Raw genomic sequence first — 24,361 nt, forward strand, 5'->3', positions numbered from 1 at the left:
TGTCAGTGAACTTGCTACTCTTGCAGCCACTGCATTAAAGTCTACTACAGCCTCCTGCTTGAGATTCTCCCTGCGTGCAGCAAGGTCTTCATGGCCCTGCACAAAACTCACTCCTGTTTGGGAGTGCCCTGCACCTATGGACAACTTACAGATACCTTCACAGTCAATGCTAATCATCAGTTCTCCAGCCTGGTCCCTGTTTCCCTGCCTAGCCTCCTCTTCCAGCTCTCTTCTGTATACACCCCACTGAGCTTCTCTTCTCAAGGTTTCCTGGGCTTAAGTCACGCATTCTAGAGCCCACCCTTATCCTGTGTGACTCTGAACAAAGTATTTAATCCCATAGACTTCAGGTTCCTCTTTTGTAAAATAGAACAAATATCTATCTTGTAAAATTTAGCATGGATAAAATGACATATACAAAAGCAGTTTGGAAGCCATAATATGTTATTTGGTGATTCATCAAAGCCTGTCTGTCTACAATTCTATCTACGATGCCACTCAGTCGCCTCCAAGAAGTCTTTGTGATTTCCTAAACAGAAGCCACTTCCTCCTCACAGAAGCCTGGCTTGCACAGCTCAAATCTCTATTGCTTCCACCAGTGCCCTTAAATTGTTCAAGTTCAGGTCTTATGTCTACAACCAGGCCCTGGAGCTCCATGAAGTCATCATGTTTGCCTACTCTAACTTTCCCTTCAGCCGATCACCTCTCAAGACTATAGAGTATTTCAAAGAAAAGAAACTTCTGAGATTATAGGAGGCAGAACCAAATGTCCCCAGTGGGAAAGGAGCAAGGAGTCTTCTTTTTGGGTATATCCACCATTCCCTTGAAATGGTGGGTCTACCACCAAATAATGATTGTCATTCCACCTGCTGCGAGCTAGAATGACAATCACTGGCCCAGTCATGGCCTCTCCCCAAGCCCAGCCTGTGTCAGCCATCTCTGGTCAGATGTGACCTTTGTCCTGCTGAGACTGCAGTGCCCCAGTAACTTTTTCTGCACAGCCCAGGTAACCACAGCAAGGCTGATCAATTTTAACACAGAGATAAAAATCACTTACTAGCCACAAAACTCAGAGATGCCCCCACATAGATGCCCCAAAGATAGAGCAAAATAGGGGCCCTCCTTGTGGCACAGCAGGTTAACGCACAGCACTGAGAAGCTAAAGCCACTTCTGCACGAGTTCACTCCCCAGCCTGGGAAGTGACCACATGGTGTGGCAGACCGCTCTTGACCTGCCCACTGCTCCTCTCATCAGTGTACTTTGTTGGTCAGCTCCCGCTCTGTCTCTCACTGCCCCTGCACCTCTGACCTGTACCCCAGCTCTGTTGCATAAATAAATAAATCTTAAAAAAAAAAAAAGAGTAAAATAGCGGGCTAAAAAAGGAAAGATCATTTTAGATCTGGCAAATGAGTGGACTGGGGTTCAAGGAGCCATCAAATACTAGACGCTGGCTCAGGACCAGCTATTGCGGAAGACAAAGCCCAGAGCCTATATTTATGCAGATTTTGTCCCATGATTGAAAGTTCAGAGATTCCCCTTTAGGAGCCCCAAGAACCACTTTCGGTGGAGGAAGGAATCTGAGGATCTTGTGTTCCGCACATGCCCCCATCTCGATTTACTTAGTGCCCAGCACTTGCGTCTATATTTCTCTTTCTGAAAAGGGGCCAACAGAATGCCTGCCTGCTTTGCTACACAAAGGGCTTATGTGTAATTAAAAGGATTATGCTTGGAAGGGGCAGACTAGCCTCTAATCTCCCAGCAAAGGACACAGCAGGCTCAGCTGGAGGTGCTGGCAGCAGCATTTCTGTCCATCGTGGCCTGAGTCGTGGCCGAAGACAAGGACAGAGAGAGCTCCGGGGCTCCGGCATGGGCTTTGCGAGACAGATCCAGCTTTTGCTCTGGAAGAACTGGACCCTGCGGAAGAGACAAAAGGTAATAGGTGCAGCCTGTAGCCTCAAATTGAGATGTGTCTGGGTAGAAAGTGTAGAGTGGGGTGAGCCTCTCTGATGAGTCCTTCTCAGGAAATGGGCTTCTCTGTCCCGAGTTGGAGGCTGCCTGCCACAGCCCAGCGCCATCACATTTGCATCTTATTTTGCCCACCTTGCCTATGAATCCACTGTCTGCTATGTCTTTCCCCACACTTCCACTCCATCACCCCCTGGGCCAGGCCTGTCCACATGGCCTTGAGTGCCCATGGTTCACTCAAACAGAATAATGGTCTGCAAGGGCTTCCCAGCCTGCAATGCTGGTTCTGTGAGGCTCGGGTTTTCTCACCTTCCTGAAATTGACACACAAAACACAATCATGTCATAGATAAACTGGACATTTTTCCTCTTCTGTAGCCTGCAAACTCTCACAGCGTCTCTTACAATCGGTGGCCTCTTAGATTCAGGGAGATCCAATGGCTTACCAACCACCACCGGACATCTACGAGCCCCTCAACAAGCAGACACAGGAAGGGACAGCACCAGGGGCCTAGTAACGAAAGCCACAGATTGTGCTTTGCAGTGACCTCTTTGCTGACTGGAAAAATCCAAATTGGATGTTGAGAGCAAGAAAGCAGTGAAAGCCAGATACTCCCAAGAGACACAGCAGGCCAGAGGACCCCAAGGGTATATGTGTAAATGCCAACTGGCCTCTACATTTTTTTTTCTGGAAAGGGGTGAAAAGTGGTTATAAGATGATGAAGAAATAATGTACTTTCCTACAACTTCGCAGCAGCCTGGAAATGACTAAAGGTGCTGGAATTGGAGGAAGATCTGGGTGAGGGTGGACAGGGCTGAGGTTACAAAGACAGGAGCCAAGCAAGGCAGGGAGAGTTCAGATTCACAAGCTGTGGGGAAGAAGAGTAAGGCTTGTTCCAAACCTCAGTTCAGGTCTGGGCTTAGGTAGGCGAGACAGGGTCTTTGGAGCTGCTAGGAGGAATGTTCAGGAAGAGAAGCTAACCAGTGCAATCTGAAGGCCTATGATTGTCTCAGTCAGGGTCCAGTCACAGAACCTAATATAAAAAAGTGTTAGCTGAGAGGAAACTCAGTGGGTAAAAGCAAATGCTTGACATAACAATGCAGGATGAAACTACCACTCTGAGAACTGAGAACGGAGGGAAACAGGAGAAGCAAAAATGCCAAGTAAGACTTGGAAACACAAAGGAGATGTGGGTAGAACAGAATCCTAGGCCTGTGAGGAAGGGGCCAGTGAGCCTGCTGCTGGGGTCTCTGAGCCTGTGCTCATACCCAGACCCCCTGGAAGGGAGCCCCAGCTGGCTGGTGGCTTGGGACGGTAGCTTATTAACTAGCACAAAACAGAGCAGCAAGCAACATAAGCAGCCGTGTGCACAGATGGTCCTCTCTGCTGTGTGGCCTGCCTAGGGCACAGGGAGGCTGGAAGGAAAGACCAAGATAGGAAACTCCCCTAACATGGGAACACCACGACTTTCCTTTGGCATTAACCTTTGGTGTCCACACAGATTAGCAGTGAAGTATCTCTTGGTCAGAGCCTCAATATCTTGCTTCCCTTCTAGAATGAAGACAAAAATTTTTAGAAGACTCCTTAGATTCATTCATTTTTCATTTGTTTTTCAGTCAACATATATTATTAAACCCTGGCACTGTGCCAGGGTTGGCTCCACAGTGGCAAACGAGGCTGGGGCACCTCTCTGCCTACATAGAGTTTATAGTCTATTGGAAATCTGATATGGAATCTCTCTCTCCTGCTCTTTCTCCCTCGAATCCTCTTTCTCTCCCCATTAGAATTAGGATTCACCTTCATTTTATTCTCAGTGTGCCTTTGTGCATCCTCAAAAATATCCATGAGGACTGTAGCTGTTGGCCTCAAGTGGATCCCACTATTGCTGTCCTAGAGAAAAATGCTATTTTCAGACTGGGTTGGTCACAGACCCCCCTCACAGAGGGGTGTCCCCTGTTCAGGGCCTGTATTCTCTGCAACATGCTCCCTGAAGGAACACACTGCTGCACCTCTATGGTGAGATGGGTTCATTCAGGCTGAGAGCCTTGGCTGGGGAATCTCCTGGGTGGAGCCAGTCTGGGTTGCCTTCTTTCCATGCCATCCTGATGGCCTGGAAGTTGAGAACTGTGTCTGGTATATCTCTTCCTGCTGGCTTCCCCTGCTACCACATTCCAGGTATTTCTGAAACAGAAACCGCATAGCTGCTGCTACCTTAGGGTGAGAAGGAGCTATATACCGGTGCTGTGTTCAGTCTACCGCCAGGCCCAGCTCCAGTGGCATCCACCTGGCCCAGGGCCCAGCATCTGGCCACAACTATCCTGAGTGTGCAACCAAGAGCCTGTCCAGACCTCCTGGTTGGCCAGGTCTGGATGCGCAGGCTGGGGTTCCCCTCTGGCACAGGAGTTAGAAATGGGCATAGCTTGGGCCCTCCCCTGGTGGCACAACAGATTAGGACACAGCACTGCAAGCTGACCGCAGCCGCTTCAGTGGGAGTTCAATCGCCACCCCAGATCCCCACAAGGCGGGGCAGACCTCTCCTGACCCACCCACTACTCCCCTCAGCAGTGTACTTCATCCATCTGCCTCTTCTGCTCCTCACTGTCTCTGGTGAATCCTCTCACCGCCCCTGCACTTGTGGCTTGTATCCCAGTTCTGTATGCATAAGTAAATACATCTTAGAGAAATGGGCAGAGCTGATTGGTGCTTCACCGGCACCAATCAAACAGGATGGTAAATGGCACAGTTGGGCTTGAAAGGCAGGGCTACAAGCCAGGGGTGCCAACCATTAGTATCATTCAGACCTTGGGGTCCAGACTCATCAAGAAAACTCCTCTGGGCCTCCAGGGGAAAACATGGGAGCCTTCTGGAGACCCCCGGAGCCCTCTGGAACCCTCAGAGACAGCTGCATCTTATCTGGGCTTCACACTGCTGCCCAACACTGCTCCTGTGGGGCCCTCAGTTGGTCAGCACCCTTGGCCGGCGCCCTTTGGCCTGTGCCTTGTCTCTAAAAGGCCGGTAGCCTACATAGAGCTGTACGGCTGCTGCCCTGCCGGGCACCACTGGCTGTGCTGCCTTCTGTCCCTCTACACTTCTCATCCCCTGGCCCAGCCTCTGGCTGCTGGTGCTGTCCATTCTGGCGTCTGGCCCAGGCCAGCCTCATCCTCCAATAGGTGTTGCTGGCTGCTGTGGCGTAGGCACCACAGGGCAGGCGTTAAATGGTGCCCCGCCTGCTTGCCAGCAGCCTGCGGCTCCAGCCCCACCGGAGGGAGGTGCCATCTTGAATGAGCAGCCCTCACATGGCCACCGGACAATGTAGTGAGACGTGCAGCCATTTGCCCTTAGAAACTCCTTTTCCCCATCTCGCATTTATTAATGAGACCCCGTTGTGGTTTAGCCCTCAACTTTTGTCTTGCAGTTGTGAGCGCACAGGTGAGAATTCACAGTGACGGCTCCCCCAGCCTTGGGTCTCTTTGGCACTGTCTGAAGTACTGTCCTTTGAACAATGCTTTATTTCCAGGCTGCCCGGATAACACCCAGTCACTCCTCTCCCCTCTGCCCCCCCAACCCCAGTATCTCTAAGAGGGGTCTGTGGCACCTTCCATGGCTTTTAGTTATTCTGAAAGTTTCTGCTTCTACAAAATGATGACTAATAAACGCACAACACACCCAGCCCATAACTCAGCATCTAGGTTTTTAACTCCTCAAACGTTCCAAGTTTGGGATATTTACTATTGTGAGCAAGAGTGAAAGCAGACACCAAATTTCCCCGTTTCTTCTCTCCCTATCCCGAAGGACATACAATGAAAATCTCCAGATCTCTATTTCCCTCCCTCCGTCTTTTTTCTTCCTCTATTAACATTTATAAAGTATTACGCAGTGCCTGGCACTGTACTGTCACCTCATTTAACCCTCCATGAGAAAGATACCACTGTCATCCCAGGAACACTCATGAGGTAACCGAGACTTCAGAAAGGGTTAGTGTCTAAGGGGTGGGGGGCTGGAACTGGGGCTTTGGGGCAGGCAAACAGACCCCACTCTGCCCCCATGTGCCAAGCCCTAGCTAATAGGCTGGTCATGAAGACCACAAAGATAGGGCGGTCACTTCATTTATCATCCACACCAGGGCAGTTTTGAAAATACTTTTGAAAATTAATTGACTCCAGGGAGCAATTAATATAAACTAACACAATTAATATAAACTAATGATTAATGCAAACTAACTGGCAGACTTGCCTGTGGGTCACCCTGTGCCTCCTATTCAGGTGGCTGAGTTAGACACAGCCCTACCCTCACAAGGGACCCAACAGAAAGAGCGGTGTGACAGTGGAGGTGAAGGCAGTACAGTCTTGCAGACAGGATGAGATCTGGGAGTGCCAAAGAGAAACGGGGGTTGGGGTGGGTGAGAGAAGACTCCTCAAGGCGTTCACCCCTGAAATGTGCATTTGCAGTGACCAACCCTTTCCCCACTGGCAAATACACATCTGCCTGATGGCTGTGGGCCAGCACCGTGTCAGGGAGGGTTTATAAAGAGCATGAGGTGAGGCTCTTGATCCTGACAACTCTGTCTAGGGCTCCTGTGTGTCCTCTGTCCCAGGGTACTTAGGGAGGCTGAGGACTCAGGAGAGTAGAGGGTCTATCATGTTCCTGAACCCCGACCTGGGCACCTGGTCTGTGCAAATGCAAGAACTGGGCAGGTGCGTGGACACTGGGCAGCCAGCTCTAAGGGGACCTGGGCTCTGCGTCCCGTTCCTCCAGGCTGAACACCTCGTCTGGGCTCTCGGTGCAGAACAGAGAAGACGGCTGCTCATTTCCAGCCTTGGTTACCCCCTTTTAAATTGAAAACAGAGCAGAAGGGAAGAAAATTGAACTGGCTGAGATTTAGAGCAAGTACAACTCTGCCCTTCCCTGCGACCCCTCCTCCCCCACGTAGATGGAGTGGTAAAGAGAGGGGGAGGGGAAGCAAAAAAAAAAAAAAAAAGACAGAACAAGGAAATACCAGTTTGGAGGGGGAAAAATTTCCACAGGCCCCTTCTGAGCTTCGGCTGGGCTTAATTAAAGTTACAGACATGTTTAAAGGGGGAGTCAGAGCTGCTCTGAAAACATGTTTTTAATTACACTGTGGAATTTCTCCCTAGGGTATGCTGCCCACAGTTGAGCATCAAGGACAACCCTGCTGTGGGTGGGGGCGCCGAGCATGATTCTCTGAGGGGAGAAGAGGTTGCAGGGAGGAACTGAGGGCTGCGAAAGAATTGCCAGGGGTCTTTGTGCAGGGAGTGCTGTGTGAAACCCGTTCCCTCCAAAACAAACCCATGCAGCGTTAGAATAATACGCACCGCTCAACAAATGTCTTCCAGAGATCCCCAAGCACTATCTACACCAGTGGCTTGCAGTCCCAGCTGCACGTTGGAATTATCTGAACTGTGTTGAGAAAAAAACAAATTGATGTCCCATGAGACATGGGTGTAGTGGATGGAGCGCTGGTGATCGCAGAGGGGCAGGGGTGACAGGCAGAAAGAGCCCTAATTTGGAGGTGAAGTGCTAGTCCTAAGGCCAAGCAAAGGTGAAGGAGGAAAGAGAATGGGCCTGTGGCTCCCTGCTGATGGGAGGACTCTAAGTCACCACACCTTAGAGATCTTGCAAAGACCAAAAACAGGAGACTGAGGAGTGAGTAGATGAGCGTGAGGGACACCTGCCGGACACAAGGGACGCGATGCAGAGAGGAGCCTGGGGCCGTGTTAGGGGCTCATCGAAGGATGAGATGCATTACCTTGAGCTCTGGAACATCACCCACAGCCCAGGTGGGCACATTCCTCCCCTGTGTGTGCTTTCTCAGCAAGTCCCAGGTTTCCAAACTGGCACATAGCAGGGATCTGGAAAGGGTAAGATAAGGAAATGTGTTAAGTGACTGGAGCACAGGCCTGGGAGTCTGCAGATAATTTTAACTATCTCCCTGCCCTTCAGCTTTCACCAGCTGCAATCTTCCTGTGACCTTTTTAAGAAATGAGGGTCAGTTGTGAATGATTCCTGTTTCTAGATGGTAACCTTGTGCCATACTCTGCTCTGGGTATTCGACACTGTTAACTCACTTTATCCTTATTGGGATGGTAGGTCCTGGTATCACTCTCATTTTATACATGAGACCCTGAGGCACAGTTATGTAACTAATAGGGAGCAGGGTTATTTACGAACCACAGCCCTGACACTCTTAAACCTCAGTGTACATTGTAGGATAAAATAACCCTATTTTATAGATGAGAAAACTGAAGTTGGAGTGATTCTTAGCCCAGAATTTCCTGTTCCCTGGTCAATATCAATGTCTAGTGCATCAGACTACTCCCAGCCAGATACTGCCACGTGGTAGACAGCTGACGTACTGGTAGAAATCCAGGGTTGCCAAAACTTGCTTAAGGAAGCATCAGTGTGTAGAACTTGAACTGATTGCCTCATTCCTTGGAGAAATCTCCAGAACAACTTCCTGATTCAGCACTTGATTTGTTACTCACATTGCTAACTTGTCAATCTTGTTTCCTAACTACCCACTGACAGGAGAAGCTGGGATGGGAGGCATCAAGCCAGCAGGCATGCCTTGGACATTTTGGGGCACCTCGTATGAGCCCTGCACTGTGTTGGGTGCTAGAAGCAAAGCAGTGACAAGCCCAAAGGTGGTCCCTGCCCTCAGGGAGCTTATCATCAGTGAGGGAGCCACATACATGGGGAAGAATTGACCCCCAAGTATGACAAGTGATAAGCTGGGGGTGTGTGAGTGCTATGGTGGGGGAGGATGGGAGTGGCAAGGTGGATGCTGGGAAAGAGGCTTAGCTCACCTCCAGTGATGTGCCCGTGCCTTTCAGAAACTATCTGCATTTCAATGACTCCCAAGTGTACTGGGGTCAGTCCCTTAACTCCTGATTGAAATTGTTCAATATTGGGGTTTTGCTAGCATGTGGGAGAATGTGGAGGAAGCAATCCTGAAAAATGAGCCCCCTCATTAGTCCTCTAATGTCTCTGTGTTTCTAAAAACTCTTCCCAGACTTGTTTTGATAAAACATTTTTCAAAAAGTTACAACTACATAATCAGCGCTTGCCCTAAATAGTACGTGATCCTCATGATACTCACTCATTTCTGTCATGATGAGTAATAATTGGGTTGCCAGTGGAGCTTATTAGCATGAAAGGAACAATTACTGAGCCCCTGCTATGTGTCCACCATTTTGCCAAATGTATCTATTTTTCTTTAGAAATAAAGGGTAAAAAGACATGCGAATGGCCCCTGGCTGATGTATAAACCGGTATTCCTCACTTTTCAAAGGTTCACTTTTCTCTCCCTGGGAACTATTTTGTACAGGTTGTGTATCACATCATCCCTATACATATAATCCCCTCTATCTAGTTCCATATTTTACTATATAGTAATGTTTTAGATTTTATGTGTAATTTGGTCAGTTATTCTGAGAGTCTGGGATTACTTTTTTTTCCCCCGTACAAATTAACGACAATTGCTTCTTTACACCATTTCTATGGAAAGCTGTTTGGGGTTTCTCAAACTGCTAAAAATAGAGCTTCCATACAATCCAGCAATTCCACTTAGGAATCTACCCAAATGACACAAAAACATTAATTCAAAAGGCTACCTGCACCCCTCTGTTTATTGCAGCACTATTTGCAACAAGGAAGATAGGAATCAATCCCAATGCCCCCCAAATAGATGACTGGATCAAGATGTGGTACATATACACAATGGAATATTACTCAGCAATCAACTTCAGGAAGTTTCTTTAGGAGCATTCTACTTTCTGACAACAGGGATAAGCCTGCATATTTAAGTATCTCTTTTAGGCTACCTTTTTAAATTCGCCTTTAGATTTTATGGGTTTTATTCCTAAAATCTCTGAAGGGTGATTGGATAGATGAACAATTCACAATCCATACCCTACTCTCAAAATCCCTGCCAATCTCATACCTCCAACCTCCCCCACCCCATTTTCTCAGATAGAGGCAAGGTAGGACCCAGATGGACACCAAAACTTGTTAATGCAAGGAAAAGTTAGCATGGGAGAGAGGGTAAAGGAAGAAAATCCCTCTGTTACATATACCCCAGCCCAAGTTCTCATCGCACAGACCAGTGTTTGGGCGAAGTGTCTGCTCTGGGAATGTTTCCAGGAATATTTTAGCATCGCTGGTCTTTCTTTTTGCTTTGTTTTTCCAGATGCGCTTTGTGGTGGAACTCATGTGGCCCCTGTCTTTATTTCTGGTATTGATCTGGCTAAGGAATGTCAATCCCCTCTACAGCCAACATGAATGTAAGCATGCTGGGGTACGGTATGGGGGGAGCCTTGGCAAACCTGAGATCCGATCCTTTTGTTACAAAGGTCTTGGGGTTACAGGTGCCAGGATTGAATCTGCTTATTCATGTTCATAATGCTGAAAAAAGCTACATCAGTATTACATAGTCTAAATTTTTATTCTACACATTCTGTGTAAATACATGCATATAGTTACTGAAGAACTGAGAAATGGTATTTGTTTGGTATTGATACCTTTGAAGGGAGGAGATAATAGATACGTTCTCTAAACATTTGGGAGACCAAGTTAGGGATACAGGTGTATGGTCAGAGGAATGTGAGAGAGAGTATGCTATATCATCACACCTAATAATATTTTATTCCTTGGATCCCAAGGCTGTCCTGGGAGCTAGGGTGAGTCTGTGAGTGCACTTGTATGCTCCCCATCCAGGAGAGTATAAAAAGTGCTTTCATATGGTTTCCATCAAGATGACATCTCCTCCCTCTAGTTGACTGATGGGGAGACCTCAGGAGTTAGATGGCGCTGTTCAGTCCCCTATTCTTGCTCCTCCCCTTCGCCCCCCCGCCCCGTCTTGTGCATGTGTTCCATGCCCCAAGTTTGGCATCAGGCTTCTGTCCGTCACACCCTTGCCCATCACCCCAGCCTCTTGCAGCTTTGGCATCGGTTCTTGGCACACACTGTTGGTGGAACAGAGCACCTAGTCCTCAAATGTCACCATCCTTGTGGAGTGAGCATCTGTTGAGTGAACATCTCTCATGAAAGGACACACACTTCTCCATCCCCACCTCTGCACACCATTCCCACCTTTATTAGAATGTGGCCTGTCTCCCCACTACACTGGGGACATGAGAGGCAACGTTGTCTCATGCCCCAGCGCAGGGCCGGGGCTCCGTTGGATGCTGCTGCTCCCTCAGTGTTGGTGATTGAAGGCAAGCGCCAGGACTGGGATCCTGCTCCTTCTCCATGGCTAACTGCTTTTTTTCATTTTCTGTCTCAAAGGCCATTTTCCCAACAAGGCGATGCCCTCAGCAGGAATGCTGCCATGGCTCCAGGGCATTTTCTGCAATGTGAACAATCCTTGTTTTCAAAGTCCCACCCCGGGAGAGTCTCCTGAAATTGTGTCCAACTATAACAACTCCATGTAAGTGCTGAGATCCCCACCACATGGGAGCAGGAGGCAGCTCACGCTTCTCTTCTTGTCCTGAGCACATAATGCTGAATGGATGTTTCTCTGGTTTGCTGAGGCCTTTCTTTCTTGGGATCAGGGCAGGTTTGTCTTCTGGAACATTCTATGAGCTGTCAGAGGACTTAAGGCCTTATTTTTGGCACATAAATGCCCAAGTTGTGACCCTGGATTCATCTGCCGACAGTATCCTGTTGAGATGTGTCCACTGCCTTCAGGTCATCCAACGACTGGGGTAGAGATGCTGCATGAGAAAATCTTGATTCTCCTTCTGTTCCTATACATCTCTCTGCCCTGCCAATCCTGTGAGATCTCTGTTCCTTTAAAAGTCTTCTTGGAGGCCCTCCCTGGTGGTACAAGGGGTTAAAGTCTCAGCACTATGAAGCACTCAGCAGCCACAGGCTGAGTTCAATCTCTGGCCAGGGAGCTAATCCACATGGCCCAGCAAACCTGCTGTGTCTCACCTGCTGCTCCCCTCAGTGGTGTACTTCAGTCTATCTGCCTGTTCTGCTCCCCACTCTGTCTCTGGTGAATCCTCTCACCCCAACCACACCTCACTCTCTGCACCTCTTGTCAACACCCCAGTTCTTGTATGCATAAATAAATAAAATATTTTTTAATAAAATTTAAAAGTCTTCTTGGAGATAAAAGACTAAGCAAAATGGCAGGGAGGACTGCAAGGGTGAAAGAAATCAGGTTCACAGAGCGACCTGGCTTCTCATAATGGGAAATGCAAGGTCCAGTCTGTCTTTCTCTGGCATCTCTGCCTTCACCTCTCTCCTCAGGCCAGTCTCGTCCACGTGTCACTGCCCGGGCAGGCCTGGGTCTCTCAGTTTACAGCCCCTCTGCTGGGGCAATCAGAGGAACAGTCTTGAGTGCTGTTCAAATTCCTGGGGACAAATCTGACCGGTCCATCTTCATTCTTGTCCAGTGAGTCACAGCAAAGGGGTGTGTGCATGTACCCTGCGATGCAGGAGGAAGATGAGGATGAAGCACACTGTCAGAATCTACCTGTGTGAGTGACTAGAAGGGCAGATCTTAGGGAAGCAGGTGATGGCCGGGAAGAACCTCTGGGAATATCTACTAATGTCCTAGTGAAGACTTCTCTATGCAGGAGACACACGGTTGAGAGGTGACCCCATCCTGCCCCTTCCCCTGATCCTCCCTCCTTCCTTTATCCTATGTGCAACAAAAATTAACAAATATCACTTTCTCCTTTTACCTTGGCATGTTGTAAAGATGGATAATGCAGTAGCCAGGTCAAGCTCATGGCATCTTAATAGACACTACTAGTTATTAATGCTGTGGTTATTAATATGGCAGGTATGTATTTATTGATGAGCTTTTGTCTTTTTGTACAGCTTGGCAAGGGTATATCAAGATTTTCAAAAACTCGCAAATGCCCCAGAGAGCCAGCACCTTGGCCGCATATGGACAGAAGTTCGGACATTGTCCCAACTCACGCACATCCTCTGGACTCACCCAGAGAGGATTACAGGTCAGGTGGGCTTCACTATACTCAACCCAGAGGCTAGAGTGGAGAGCTTTGGTGGGAAAAGATAGTCAAGGCATTAGGGAGGGAGGGGCCTGATCTAGAGGTAGACTGAGGCTTACCTTCCACCATTCTAGAAGGTAGGAAGTTGGAAAGAAGGCAGGAACGGCCTCATCCCTGTTAAGGCCAGAGACAGGCTGAGTGCAAGAGGAAAGCCAAAGGAGGTGGTGTCTGGGAAGTTTGAGGCTAGATTGAATACAGCAGGGAGTTTAAGAGCAAAGTGTGAGCACAAGCTAACAATATGTATGCAAGCAAGGTAAAGTAGCATTTTGGAGCCAGGGAGGTCAGAGACCACATGTTTATCATGACATTAATATGTACAACTCTTCCATTTCGTCAATAATCCTTAGCATCCCAGAGCCAGAGGCAAAGGAAGTGCAGGTGGGGTGAGTAGAGCTGGGGCCTTGTGGGGAGATAGCGCAGAAGTTTCAGGAGATAATGGGGTTGAAAGCAGTGACTGGGCTAACACATTTGGGGCCAGGATGTGTAGGGTACTGAGAAGCCAGAAGTACTAAAATGGGCCAGGGTAAAATTGAGGGGCGAGGGAATGGAAGGCTCTATGAGTCTGTTTAAGGACTAGAAAATGAAGGTCAGAATGTAAAATTGGAGAGTGAAGGACAGAAACATTCTTTCAGAGGTGAACTTAAAGTAGTACATCCAGATGTTGATTTATAAGGATGTACACCTGAAACACATATAATGTAATACAATGTTAGTTCATTAAAAACTTAAAAAGGAAAATAATAACACAAAATAAAATTTAAATGTATATTTGCTGGTATTTCCATCAAAATCTCAAAAAGAACTTTCAAAACTGGAAAACACTTAAATCACATGAAAAATAAACAAGTAGCAATAGGGGAGACACCTACCAGACAATAAAATCTATAATAAACCAAATAGCATTTCAGGCATTTGGTATTGATAGAAAAATAAAAAAGTGAAATAACAGGGAGCTTCTATTATATGTAAATAAACCTCACAATGATGAGTAACTGTAATGGGTAGAGGTGTACACTAGGGACTTGGGGGGCAGCTGTGTCCCTGCATGCACCACCCAGAGGGATGTTGATAACTGCGAAGCTAGGATGTGTGGGCTCAGGGAGTAGATGAGAAATCTGCACCTTCCTCTGCATTTTGCTATGAACTTAACACTGCTCTAAAATAATAAAATTTGGGCTCTCTGTGGTGGTGCAAGGATTTAAAGCACAGTGCTATGAAGCTATCTGCAGCCACTGCAGCACAAGTTCCATCCCCAGCCAGAGAGCTGGCCGACATGGCGTGGCAGACCTCTCCTGACCCGCCCACTGCTCCCCTCAGCAGTGTACTTCATTGATCTGCCTGTTCTGCTCCCCACTCTGTCTCTGGTGAATCCTCTCACTTCCCCTGCAGCTCTGGCCTGCACCCCAGTTCTTGTATGAGTAAATAAATAGAAATCTTTTAAAAATAATTTAAAAGCAATAAAATAAAATCTTTTTTAAAAAATCCTCCCTGCAGTTCACTGCACATTCAGCAGCTGGCTGGTGAGTGCCTACCAAGTGGGCTCCAGAGGTGAAGGGGGACTGAGTGAACCTTGTGGGGGCCCTTGGAGAATCTGATCCTCCATCTGAGCCCCTTCCACCTCTCCCTCCCCTGGAGTGACAGGAGGGTGTTCAGATGGTATATGGAGGTAGTATCTGAATTCTGACTCTTTCAAAAATAGTAACATGCAGTTTGGTGGCTGCTCTCTACAAATCAGATCACAGCACTGCATTCTTGCTGGTGGGCTGGAAGATCAGTGAGCTCAGGCTTGAAGGGCTTCAACAGGTAGGAGCACAATTAGCATCCCAATAGTAAGGAAGAGAGGAGCCATCAACTGAAACCACTTTCCCCCTACCCCCCCAGATTCAACAAATAGACCAGAACATGGGGTGCCCAGCCCCTGGGTTGACTGTCTGCCCCACTTATCCAGCAGACATTTCACTTCAGTGTCTCATAGTCAGCTGGAGTGTGTCTGGGGGAAGTCATAACAAACCACAATTTCCCTGTGGTCTTTTCCGGGGTGAGTCTATGGGGATCAAAACCACTACTCCCAACCCCAGAGAAGGCCTATAGGTGCTTCCTTCACACATCTTCAGACTGTGGGAAAATATTTTGCTAAAGGAGAACGGCCTCAGAGACCCAAGGAGGAAGGTCACGGAGGCCAGCCAAGGTCCCCGCCAAAAAAATCCAGGGCCTGGGAGCACAGACTGCAGAACCCCTGACATTGTGTGAAGAAATTCCAGGCCGGGCCTGAAATCCAGTCAGCGCTGCAAACCAGTCAGCCCCAGGTGAACCCAGAGCTGCAGCCCACAGCCACAATGAAGGGTTAAGGCTTGAAAAGAGGGGGCCAGGTCAGCTGAGGTGTGCTTTTACCTGTCAGTGCCTGGTCACCTGGGAAAGTGTGCTCATGGCGACCCAGGCAGCTTTCTCCCTGCCCAGCAAACCTGTAGCGCTGCATTCTCGGAAGGGAGGATTAATGGTGAAAAGACCAGCAGTGAACCTCCTCTTCTCTCCCCCCAAGCAAGCTCTGTGGTCTCTCAATCATCTTTAAAACACCTTCCCTTGTGCCTGGAGCTCTTCTGGTTTCCCTCCCACCCCAGCCTGTGGCTCCGCAGACCTCAGCCCCCAGCTCTAATCCCCAGAAAAGAGAACAAGAAAAACCACATTTTAAACTAAATTTATTTTTCTTTCTTCGGCCCACAGTTCACATTTCTCCCTCAGGAGTCTGGAGGGGCTTCTGTCTGGTATCAGGCCACCTTTTACTATGGGGCCCCATGCTCTCCCTACAGGGTGGGCCGCCCCCAGGTGTGCCAGTGAGCCAGCAGCTCCTCCACCCCACCCCCCCTGGGGCCATGGCAGCCTCGGTGGGGGCGAAATTGCTACCCATTTCCTTCATGTTTTTTTGTCCCTCTTCCCAGCAAGATATTTGTATGGAAGGTCAGGTGAATGAGTTAAAGAATAACGAAGAGATAAACAGTCAAATGGGACCAGACCCTAGGTCAAGACAACAAGTATTTATTGTGCCTCCTGGAGCCCACAGGCTTCTGTCCAGACACTCTGATTCCATGTCAGGTTCTGACGCTGGTGTCAGCGCGAGGTGACTGCGAGGCTTGCCCCAGCACCCAGCATTGCTGGTAGGAGGAGGGGTGTAACAGCAGTTCTTCCTCTCGGGTCTCTGTGTCTGGGGGTTGGGTGTGGTTGCTGGAAATATGTAATATGATGTTTTTATAAAGGGTATGTAATATGATGTTTTTATAAAGAAGAACAATTGTGTGGCAGAAAGAAGACAAAATGGGGAGGGGGAAGCTGGGTTTGGAAGATCACAGGACTAAGTTTTTTTTTTTTAAGATTTATTTATGCATACAGAACTGGGGTACAGGCCAGAGGTGCAGGGGTAGTAAGAGGATTCACCAGAGACAGAATGGGGAGCAGAACAGGCCAACTGACAAAGTACACTGCTGGGCAGGTCAGGAGAGGTCTGCTGTGCCATGTGGGTCACCTCCAGGGGCAGGGATCGAACTCATGCTGAAGTGGCTTTAACTTTTTAGTGCTGTGCTTTAACCCGCTGCACTACCAGGGAGGGCGCAGGCTTAGTTTTTGATGAGGAGAGAAGGCAAAAGCGAAATAGGGCAACCCCGTTCAGATCTCTCTGGATCTCTTGAGACTCGCCCTTGTTCCCGCAAAGCCTCTGAGCTTTTCCTCTTGAAAGGTTAGGGATGCTGAGAGATGCCCATTGTGTGGGAAAGGCTGCCAGGTGGTAGGAGCTCAGAGGAGGTTGCTCCTGCCCTACCTTGTGGGCAGGCCTGGGAATGACCATCCCATTTCATGAGAAAATTAGCAGCAACTTTATCTGGACAAGGCACTGCACAGAGATGACTGTGAAGCCCTCAAAGGGGGCCAACCTGTGGCTGCCTGGTGAGGGGAGTATTTGGGCGGGAGAAGTTGGGGGCCAACCTATGGCTGCCTGGTGAGGGGAGTGTTTGGGCGGGAGAAGTTTGGGTACTGTGGTATTAGGACCAGGAAGGGGCAGGGTTATTAGATGGTTAAAGAAGAAAGACAGGCATTTCCACACGCACCCAAGCCAAATGCTTTCTCTTGATGTTGCAATGATTTCATAAATATCTGGGCCTGTAGCCCTCTTGTCTGGCCAGTGCCTCATGAGCTGCATCAGTGGCTAGCTTGAGACTGTGCTGGCGCTGGAAGCAGGCAGAGGAGGTGGGTCTGACTCCCCTGAGAGGGCAAAGAGCACTATCCATGCAATCAGAACAAGCACTTATTGAGTGCTTACTATTTTCAGGCCTGGGAACTAAGTACTTTCCATTCCTTAGCCTGCGTCATGCCCACAGTAACCCTGTGAGGTAGCTGTGGAAAATGTGGACACAGAGCATTTCCATCACTTGCCCCAAGGTCACCTTCATTGTTAGGAGTTCTTGCAGTCTCCTTAAAAAGAAATTTCTGCCTGTGGCACATTTTGAGTGGAGTTAGAGAGAATGTGATTGGGCTTGATCAGGACATGAAACTGCAATCCAGGCAAATAGGTCATTCCCTGTCTCCCACTTTAAGCTTTGCTTGCCCGAGAGGCCCCGTCTCCCTTAGTCATGTCAACATCCTAAACCTAGTGCCTTTACCGGGGTGACAGATGCCAACAAGGGTCTTCAAATCCAGGACCACTGCGGTGTGAACTCAGCATGAATTTCCTCCGAGCTTAGACCTGTTTCAGCCCCAGCCTTGCTGATCCTTGCACCAGGCAGTTCTTTGATTTGAGAGAGGTTCCCTGTGCACTTGGGGATGTTCCCTGGCCTCTAGCACCAGCGCCTCCCCATCTGTGACAACCAAATGTCTCCAGATATTGCCAAAGGCTCCCACGGGGGCAAAATTGCCTCCCTCCATCTCCTCCCGCTTCCCTGTGCAGAGCCACTGACCTAGACCAACCCCACGAACATCTGACCACCCACTCACATGCCCAGAGCTCACTGTTCCATTCCTTGTGCCTTCTCACTCAATTTTTCTAGCTGCTTTGGCAGTAGATGCTGCAACTGTGTTGGTGACAGCTTGAGTGCCTGGCACTCCCAGGGGACTCAAGGACAGAGCCTTTTCCTGATAGTCAAGCTAGAAATGTTTCCGATCCATTTTAGCCATTTCCCCTATTTTGACCCATCTCCCCTCAACACCCTCTTCTTTCACCCACATACAGGAAGAGGAATACGAATCCAGGATATCCTCAAAAATGAAGAAACACTGACACTCTTTCTCACGAAAAGCATTGGCCTCTCTGACTCGGTTGTCCACCTTCTGGTCACCTCTCAAGTCCGTCCAGAACAGGTAGGGGGATGTTATTGTTCTGCGGTGCTCAGAGGGAAGAGGTGAGAAAGGTCTCCTGAGAATGGTCGGAGAAGTCAGCTCTTGTTCCCTTCTTGCTTTCTCATTCTGGGTCCATGGTTCATGGGGCATATTCAGAGAAATGCCTCAACTGGCGAGCGTTCCCCTCCGGAGATGCTAGAGTGGCACAAAGCCTGACCACATTTAAAACAATTTGAAGAAATTTGAAAGATGGTAGGCTCAACCTCCTTTGAGAGCTGAGAAGACCAAGGTTTGTGGAATATGTAGGGACCTGTTAGGTTTAGGTGAGCCCTGCTGGCCAGAGTTTACAGCCCAGAGGGCGGTCAATAGATGATAATCAGCTAACACATGATTTCATGTGTTTCCAGAGTGAAAGACACTGGGAGGAAAAGCTGGCAGGGCCAGGAGTTAGGGCCTTGGGTGTGGGATTTGGGGCAATTTTAAATGAGATGGTCGGGGAAGGCCTTTCTGAGGCGATGATCCTGGAGCAGACAGGCAGCCCTGCAAAAACCTAGGGAAGCAGCCTTGGGCCAGAAACTGGCCATGTGGTGTGTTAAAAATCCAAGATGGGCTGGTGGCGCAGCAGGTTAAAGCACAGCACTGAGAAGCTAAAAAGCCACTTCCGCATGAGTTCGATTCCCGCCTGCCCCGGAGGTGACCACATGGCGTGGCAGACCTCTCCTGACCCACCCACTGTTCCCTTCAGCAGTGTACTTCGTCGATCTGCCTGTTCTGCTCCTCACTCTGTCTCTGGTGAAGCCTCTCACCGCCCCTGAGCCTCTGGCCTGCACCCCAGTTCTGTATGTACAAATAAATAAAAAAATCTTTAAAAAAAAAAAAATCCAAGATGACCCTCCCCGCTCACAGTGTGACAGCAGCAGCTCACAGTCTGGACCTCTAGTTCCAGGCTCCTTTTCTTCTCAGTGCCAGGTAAACTCCTTCTAGTCCCTTTGCACATCCTGATCTACTTCTTGCCACCCCCAATCTATTTGTTCTGTTTTCATAATTTCCACATTTATTCAGAGCATTTTTACCACTAAGACATAACCCCCAAATTTGTCAGTTCATGTGTTTCTTGTGTTAATAATGAGAGGGATCAAACAGATGGGGAAACTGAGGCAGCTGGCATTTGCAATGCACATAGTTACAGAGCTAGAAACTCAGAGCTGGAGCAGAATCCCAGCCTCATTCTTACCCCAGTGCAGAGGGTCTCAAGGTCTGAAACCAGTCACATGAGTGGGGCTGGGCGCTTGTTAGGAATGCAGGTCCTCAGGGTCCCCCAGACTGACAGTGGTCTGTGTTCTAGCAGGCTTCTAGCTGATACTGACAGGCTGTCTTCTGGGGCCTCATGGACTCCTCATGGACTCTGGGGCCTGGGCGTGTGGGCCCCTTGAGTGATGAACACAGTGAGAAAGCAAGATAAGAAGAGGTCCATGGAGCAGACATCCCCCACCCAACAACTCCCGAACCCCCACCCCCAACCCCGCCACCTCTCCTGGCCAGGTCTGCACCTCCAGATTCCAGGGGAGACTGAGACGTAAACAGAGAACCTCAGGGCTATGTCATTCTTGAGATAAATATCTGCACGGTGCTGTCTGAGCATAGAGGAGGGGGGAGCGGAGCCCCTTCGCCTGTTTGGGTCTGTTGAAGGGGATGGTGAGCAAGTTCCCTGTACAACAATGAAGAAGCCCATACCTGCTTTTCTGGCTTCTCAGCCCTGTGGTTTTCACTGAAACTAGACAAGGGGAGGCGAGGGACAGCCTGAGACAGCGTGCTGTGGCCCTGGAGGCCTGGTGACCTCAGGGTCCAGGCCCTGGCTGCAGTGGCTCCTGCGCGGCCCTTGGAGTCAGGCCTGGCTCCTGGGCCCAGCTCTGCTTCCCCTCCATCCCCACCCAAGGCAGGTGACAGCACCGCTGATTGCTCATTTTTCCCTCTGCTTTCTCTTCAGCTCATAAAACGCAAGTCCTGGAAAGGCCTCTGATGACTTCCAGTTGGTAATAAAAGGGAGATGGAGATAAGGGCAGGAATTTAGGGGGAATTTCTTTCCAGTTCCTCGGTGATGTGATATTTGGACCATAGCACAGTTGCTGTGCTGCTGGCATCGGGCTTGAGGGCTTTCATGTGGAGAAAAGAAGCTGGGGTCACTGGGTTGTGCCTTTATTTAGTGTTGCTGGCTCTGGCTAGCTAACCCTTCCCCAACCAGCAGATCCCAGAGCTTAGAGTTTATGCTCCAGAGCTTAGAGTTTCTGTTCACGTTGCCTGAGCTCCCTCTGCGGCTGCCTGTCAACCCTGCCTTGGCCTGTCTCCTCATCTCTCCTTACTATCTCACTGCCCACAATGAGAACTTTCCTCTGTGATGGCCGCATACTCTCTCCTGCTGTGCAGTGTGGTTGGCTGGTGCTTGAGATGGGTCTGGTGTAGCTGGAGACCTAAATTTACAATGTTTTTATTACATTTGACTCTTAGGCCCCTAAGCTGTCAAAAATCCAAGTATAACTTTGGACTCTCCCAAAACTTGATTGTCATCACCTATTGGTGTCTGTGGGACTTAGGTTTCAGGACCTCCAAGGATCCCCAGACCAGTGCATGCTCAAGTCCCTGATAGTAAGCCCTCGGTAACCAGGACTTCCTCATTCTTGGGTTCACCCAACCAGCCTTCCCCAGTGATTGAACCAATGAATTTGGAATTGCAGAAAGAAAAAATTCTGCACATATGTGGACCCAAGTAGTTTAAGCTGATGTTGTTTAAGGATTTACTGTATTTTAAGTTGCAATAACCACACATGGCTTGTAAATCTCTGTAACTGATCCATTCCAAATATGAGATTTTTGCCATCAGGACTGAATACCTCTCCTGGCCCTTTCTGCCTGGTATCTGAGCATAGCTTGAAGGGGAATTACATCCACCAACTCCTCTAGGAGATAATTAGGCAAAAAGAGAGGTACAGTTCTCTGGCCTGTTCTTGTCCTACCATAACCCTGTGAACTTCTGGACATGCTTCTGGGCCAACTTATTTTGTCGACTCCTCAGTGAATGGTCTTTGTCTTGTCCCCACCCTTCCTTATTGGACAAAGAGCTAATAGGAAATGGGGAAGTACAAGCTCTGGGTTCAAATTTTAGCTGGTAACAGTAAACTGTGTGACCTCAGGCAAATTAATTAGCCACTCTGTGCCTCTGTTTCATTGGTAAAATGGAGATAATAAAAGCACTATATACGGTGCTTCTAGGGGTTAAAAGATCAGTACCTGTAAAGCACTTAGAACAGTACACAGCACACAATAAACACCCTATAAATACGAGCCATTTTTACTAGCCATTCTTAGCACAGCTTCCTCTGTGCTCTGGTTTCACTGTATTCAGCCTCACATTTATAGCTATTTACATGCCTGCATTTCCAGCCAGCTGTAAGCTCCTGGGGGGTGGGGTGGGGGTGGATTTGCTCTGTATCCACTATCTAGTGCCAGTGTGAAGGGAATTCAGTGAGTAGGAGAGAATGAACCAGAGAGTTTTGTGATGACCCAGATTTCCTGTTGTATGATTTTTCTCATACCTCTAACTTCTTTGTTATTACTTCTCTAGAACATTAGAGGTTTGGATTCAATGAACTCATTGATTTGATCCATCTCAAAATGTTTTAGACTCTGGGGTTAGAGTTGAGGGTGGGGCTTTTGCCTGGGGTTGAGAAGTGAGGTGAGGTCTGAAACACGCACCCAGCTAGAGACTGAAGAAGTCCAACTGCCCCGACCGTGCTCTGTCATTTAGACACCAGCTTCCGCGTATGAGCTGGGCAATTCCCATGCAGGGGAAAAGTAAAGGCTGGACCTACTCTGTCCTCCAGCCCAGAGGGCTGTGTAATTGGAAACCAAGGGGTGTGGGGCTGTGAATTGATTTGAAATACACAGGTCTTGTCCACTGTTGGCAGTCCAGGACTCCAGAGGCCAGTTGCTGTGCCGTGGCCAAGGGTCCCTGGCCAGGATTGAGTCCCCCTTAGCATCTAGAGGCCTTTCTGGGAATTATGCTGTAAGAGTGGCTGTCACAAGCTCCACCGGGGCTGTGAGATGTGGGCTACCTGAGGGTTAATGTCATCAGACGAAATACAGGCTAACTGGTTACATTTGAATTTCAGATAAATAGGATTTTTCAGTTGCATAATCCTTTTGGATTCAATTTGGAACATACTCTACAAAAAAAAATTATGTGTTATTTAACTGAAGTTCCAATTTAACCTGATATCCAATATTTCTATTTATTGAATCTGATGAGAGAAGAAATCACTCCAAATGTGGTCTAGCCCCTCTTGCCTCAGCTTGGGGCAGTAAGTCCTAAAGGCATCTAAGAACCTGGTGCTAGGAAGGTATTTCTCAAATTTTAAATGGCTGGGCCCTTCCTGTGGTGCAAGGGGTTAAGTCTCAGCACTATGAAGCTATCACCAGCCACTGCAGCACGAGTTCCATCCCGGCCAGGGAGCTGACTCATATGGCGCAGCAGACCTCTCCTGTCTCCTTGCTGTTCCCCTCAGCAGTATATTTCAGTCAATCTGCCTTTTCTGCTCCTTACTCTGTCTCTGGTGAATCCTCTCTCTCTCTCTCTCTCTCTCTCTCTCTCTCTCACACACACACACACACACACACACACACCACCTCTGGCCTGGACCCCAGTTCTTGTATGCATAAATAAAAAATAAATCTTTTAAAAAATTTAAATGGCTCTCTGATAAAATGCACCATGGGAGTATATTAGACTCCAATAGCTGCTGGAACAAATTACCAAAAACTTTAGTTCCTTTAAACAACACATCTATTATTTTCCGATTCCAGAGGTCAGTGTCTGAAAGTCAAGGTGCCACAGGGCTGCATTCCTTTCTGCAGGATCTTTGCTGCCTTGCAGAGATGGTCCACATTCCTTTGCTGGTGGCCTTTGTTCATCTTCAAGAGCAGCAGTGAGTCAACTCTTCCATACATTCCGTTACTCTGACACTCTTCTGCCTTCCCACACTTGGAGGACTTCTGGGGACTCTATTGGGGTCAAAAGATAAGACAAAGAGATGTCTTCAAGTCAGTTGAGTAGCAACCTTCATGCCATAATCTTAATACTCTTTGCCACACCCTGTACATATCCAGAGATTCTGTGGGTTGGGCCATGGACATCTTTGGGGGGCACTGGTGTTCCATCACAAGGAGATTTCCAGCATTGCTTCTCCCCCTGCAGTTTGCTCATGGGGTCCCGGACCTGCTGCTCAAGGACATTGCCTGCAGTGAGGCCCTCCTAGGGCGCTTCCTGATCTTTAGCCAGCGACGTGGGGCTAGGACGGTGCGTGAAGCCCTGTGCCCGCTCTCTCAGGGCACCCTACAGTGGATGGAAGACACCCTGTATGCCAGTGTGGACGTCTTCAAGCTCTTCCGTGTGGTAAGGGAGGGGCTTAGCTGTTTGTCCCTTAGAAAGTAATTTCTGGGGGCACTGGGGGCTGGGGCAGGCCATTGGGAATTCATGAATTGCAAATGTGGGATGTTGGTGTTCAAGACAGTCTTTGAGGAAGCTCCAGGCTCAAAGACCAAGGAATCTTGACTGATAGTAATTCAGAGCTGTGGCCCAGGCACAAGGAGTCCCTGGTAGGGCCACCCCTGGGTAGAGGTTGATGCGGGTCTGAGTCTACTCCAGATGGAGGCTAAGTCTGCTCTACCACCGCTAGCTGTGTACAAAGCAGAAGGAGGCCTGGTTTTACTCTGCACCTCACCATTTCCTAGCCAGGTGATTATGGACAAGACGGTTGACCTTTCCTGCTCACATATAGAACAAATATAATACTTTACAGACTGGTGGGGAAAGGTACATGGAAAAGTATATACACAGCATTTCATAAATCTCAATAAATGAGAACTTCACACTCACTTCTCTAGATCTGCTCTTGGCCCCAATGGTTCCTCTAGAGAGGTAAAAATGACAAAGAAATTTTCTAGTCTCAAAAGTTTAGAAGGCCCTGATCTAGCTCAACCC

General features: G+C 48.6%; 1 protein-coding gene across 1 annotated transcript in view; it reads left to right on the forward strand.

Moving 5' to 3' along the window:
- Positions 1-1,867: 1,867 nt before the first annotated feature.
- The window catches only part of ABCA4 (ATP-binding cassette, sub-family A (ABC1), member 4), a 129,074-nt gene continuing 106,580 nt past the window's right edge, over positions 1,868-24,361 (forward strand). The window contains 6 exon segments of the mRNA XM_012730028.1: positions 1,868-1,933; positions 10,173-10,266; positions 11,270-11,411; positions 12,815-12,951; positions 18,221-18,348; positions 23,576-23,773. Coding sequence (XP_012585482.1) covers positions 1,868-1,933; positions 10,173-10,266; positions 11,270-11,411; positions 12,815-12,951; positions 18,221-18,348; positions 23,576-23,773 — 765 coding nt within the window.

This window comes from Condylura cristata, unplaced genomic scaffold (assembly GCF_000260355.1).
Source record: "Condylura cristata isolate star-nosed mole 26May11 unplaced genomic scaffold, ConCri1.0 scaffold00026, whole genome shotgun sequence".
Lineage (NCBI taxonomy): Eukaryota > Metazoa > Chordata > Mammalia > Eulipotyphla > Talpidae > Condylura > Condylura cristata.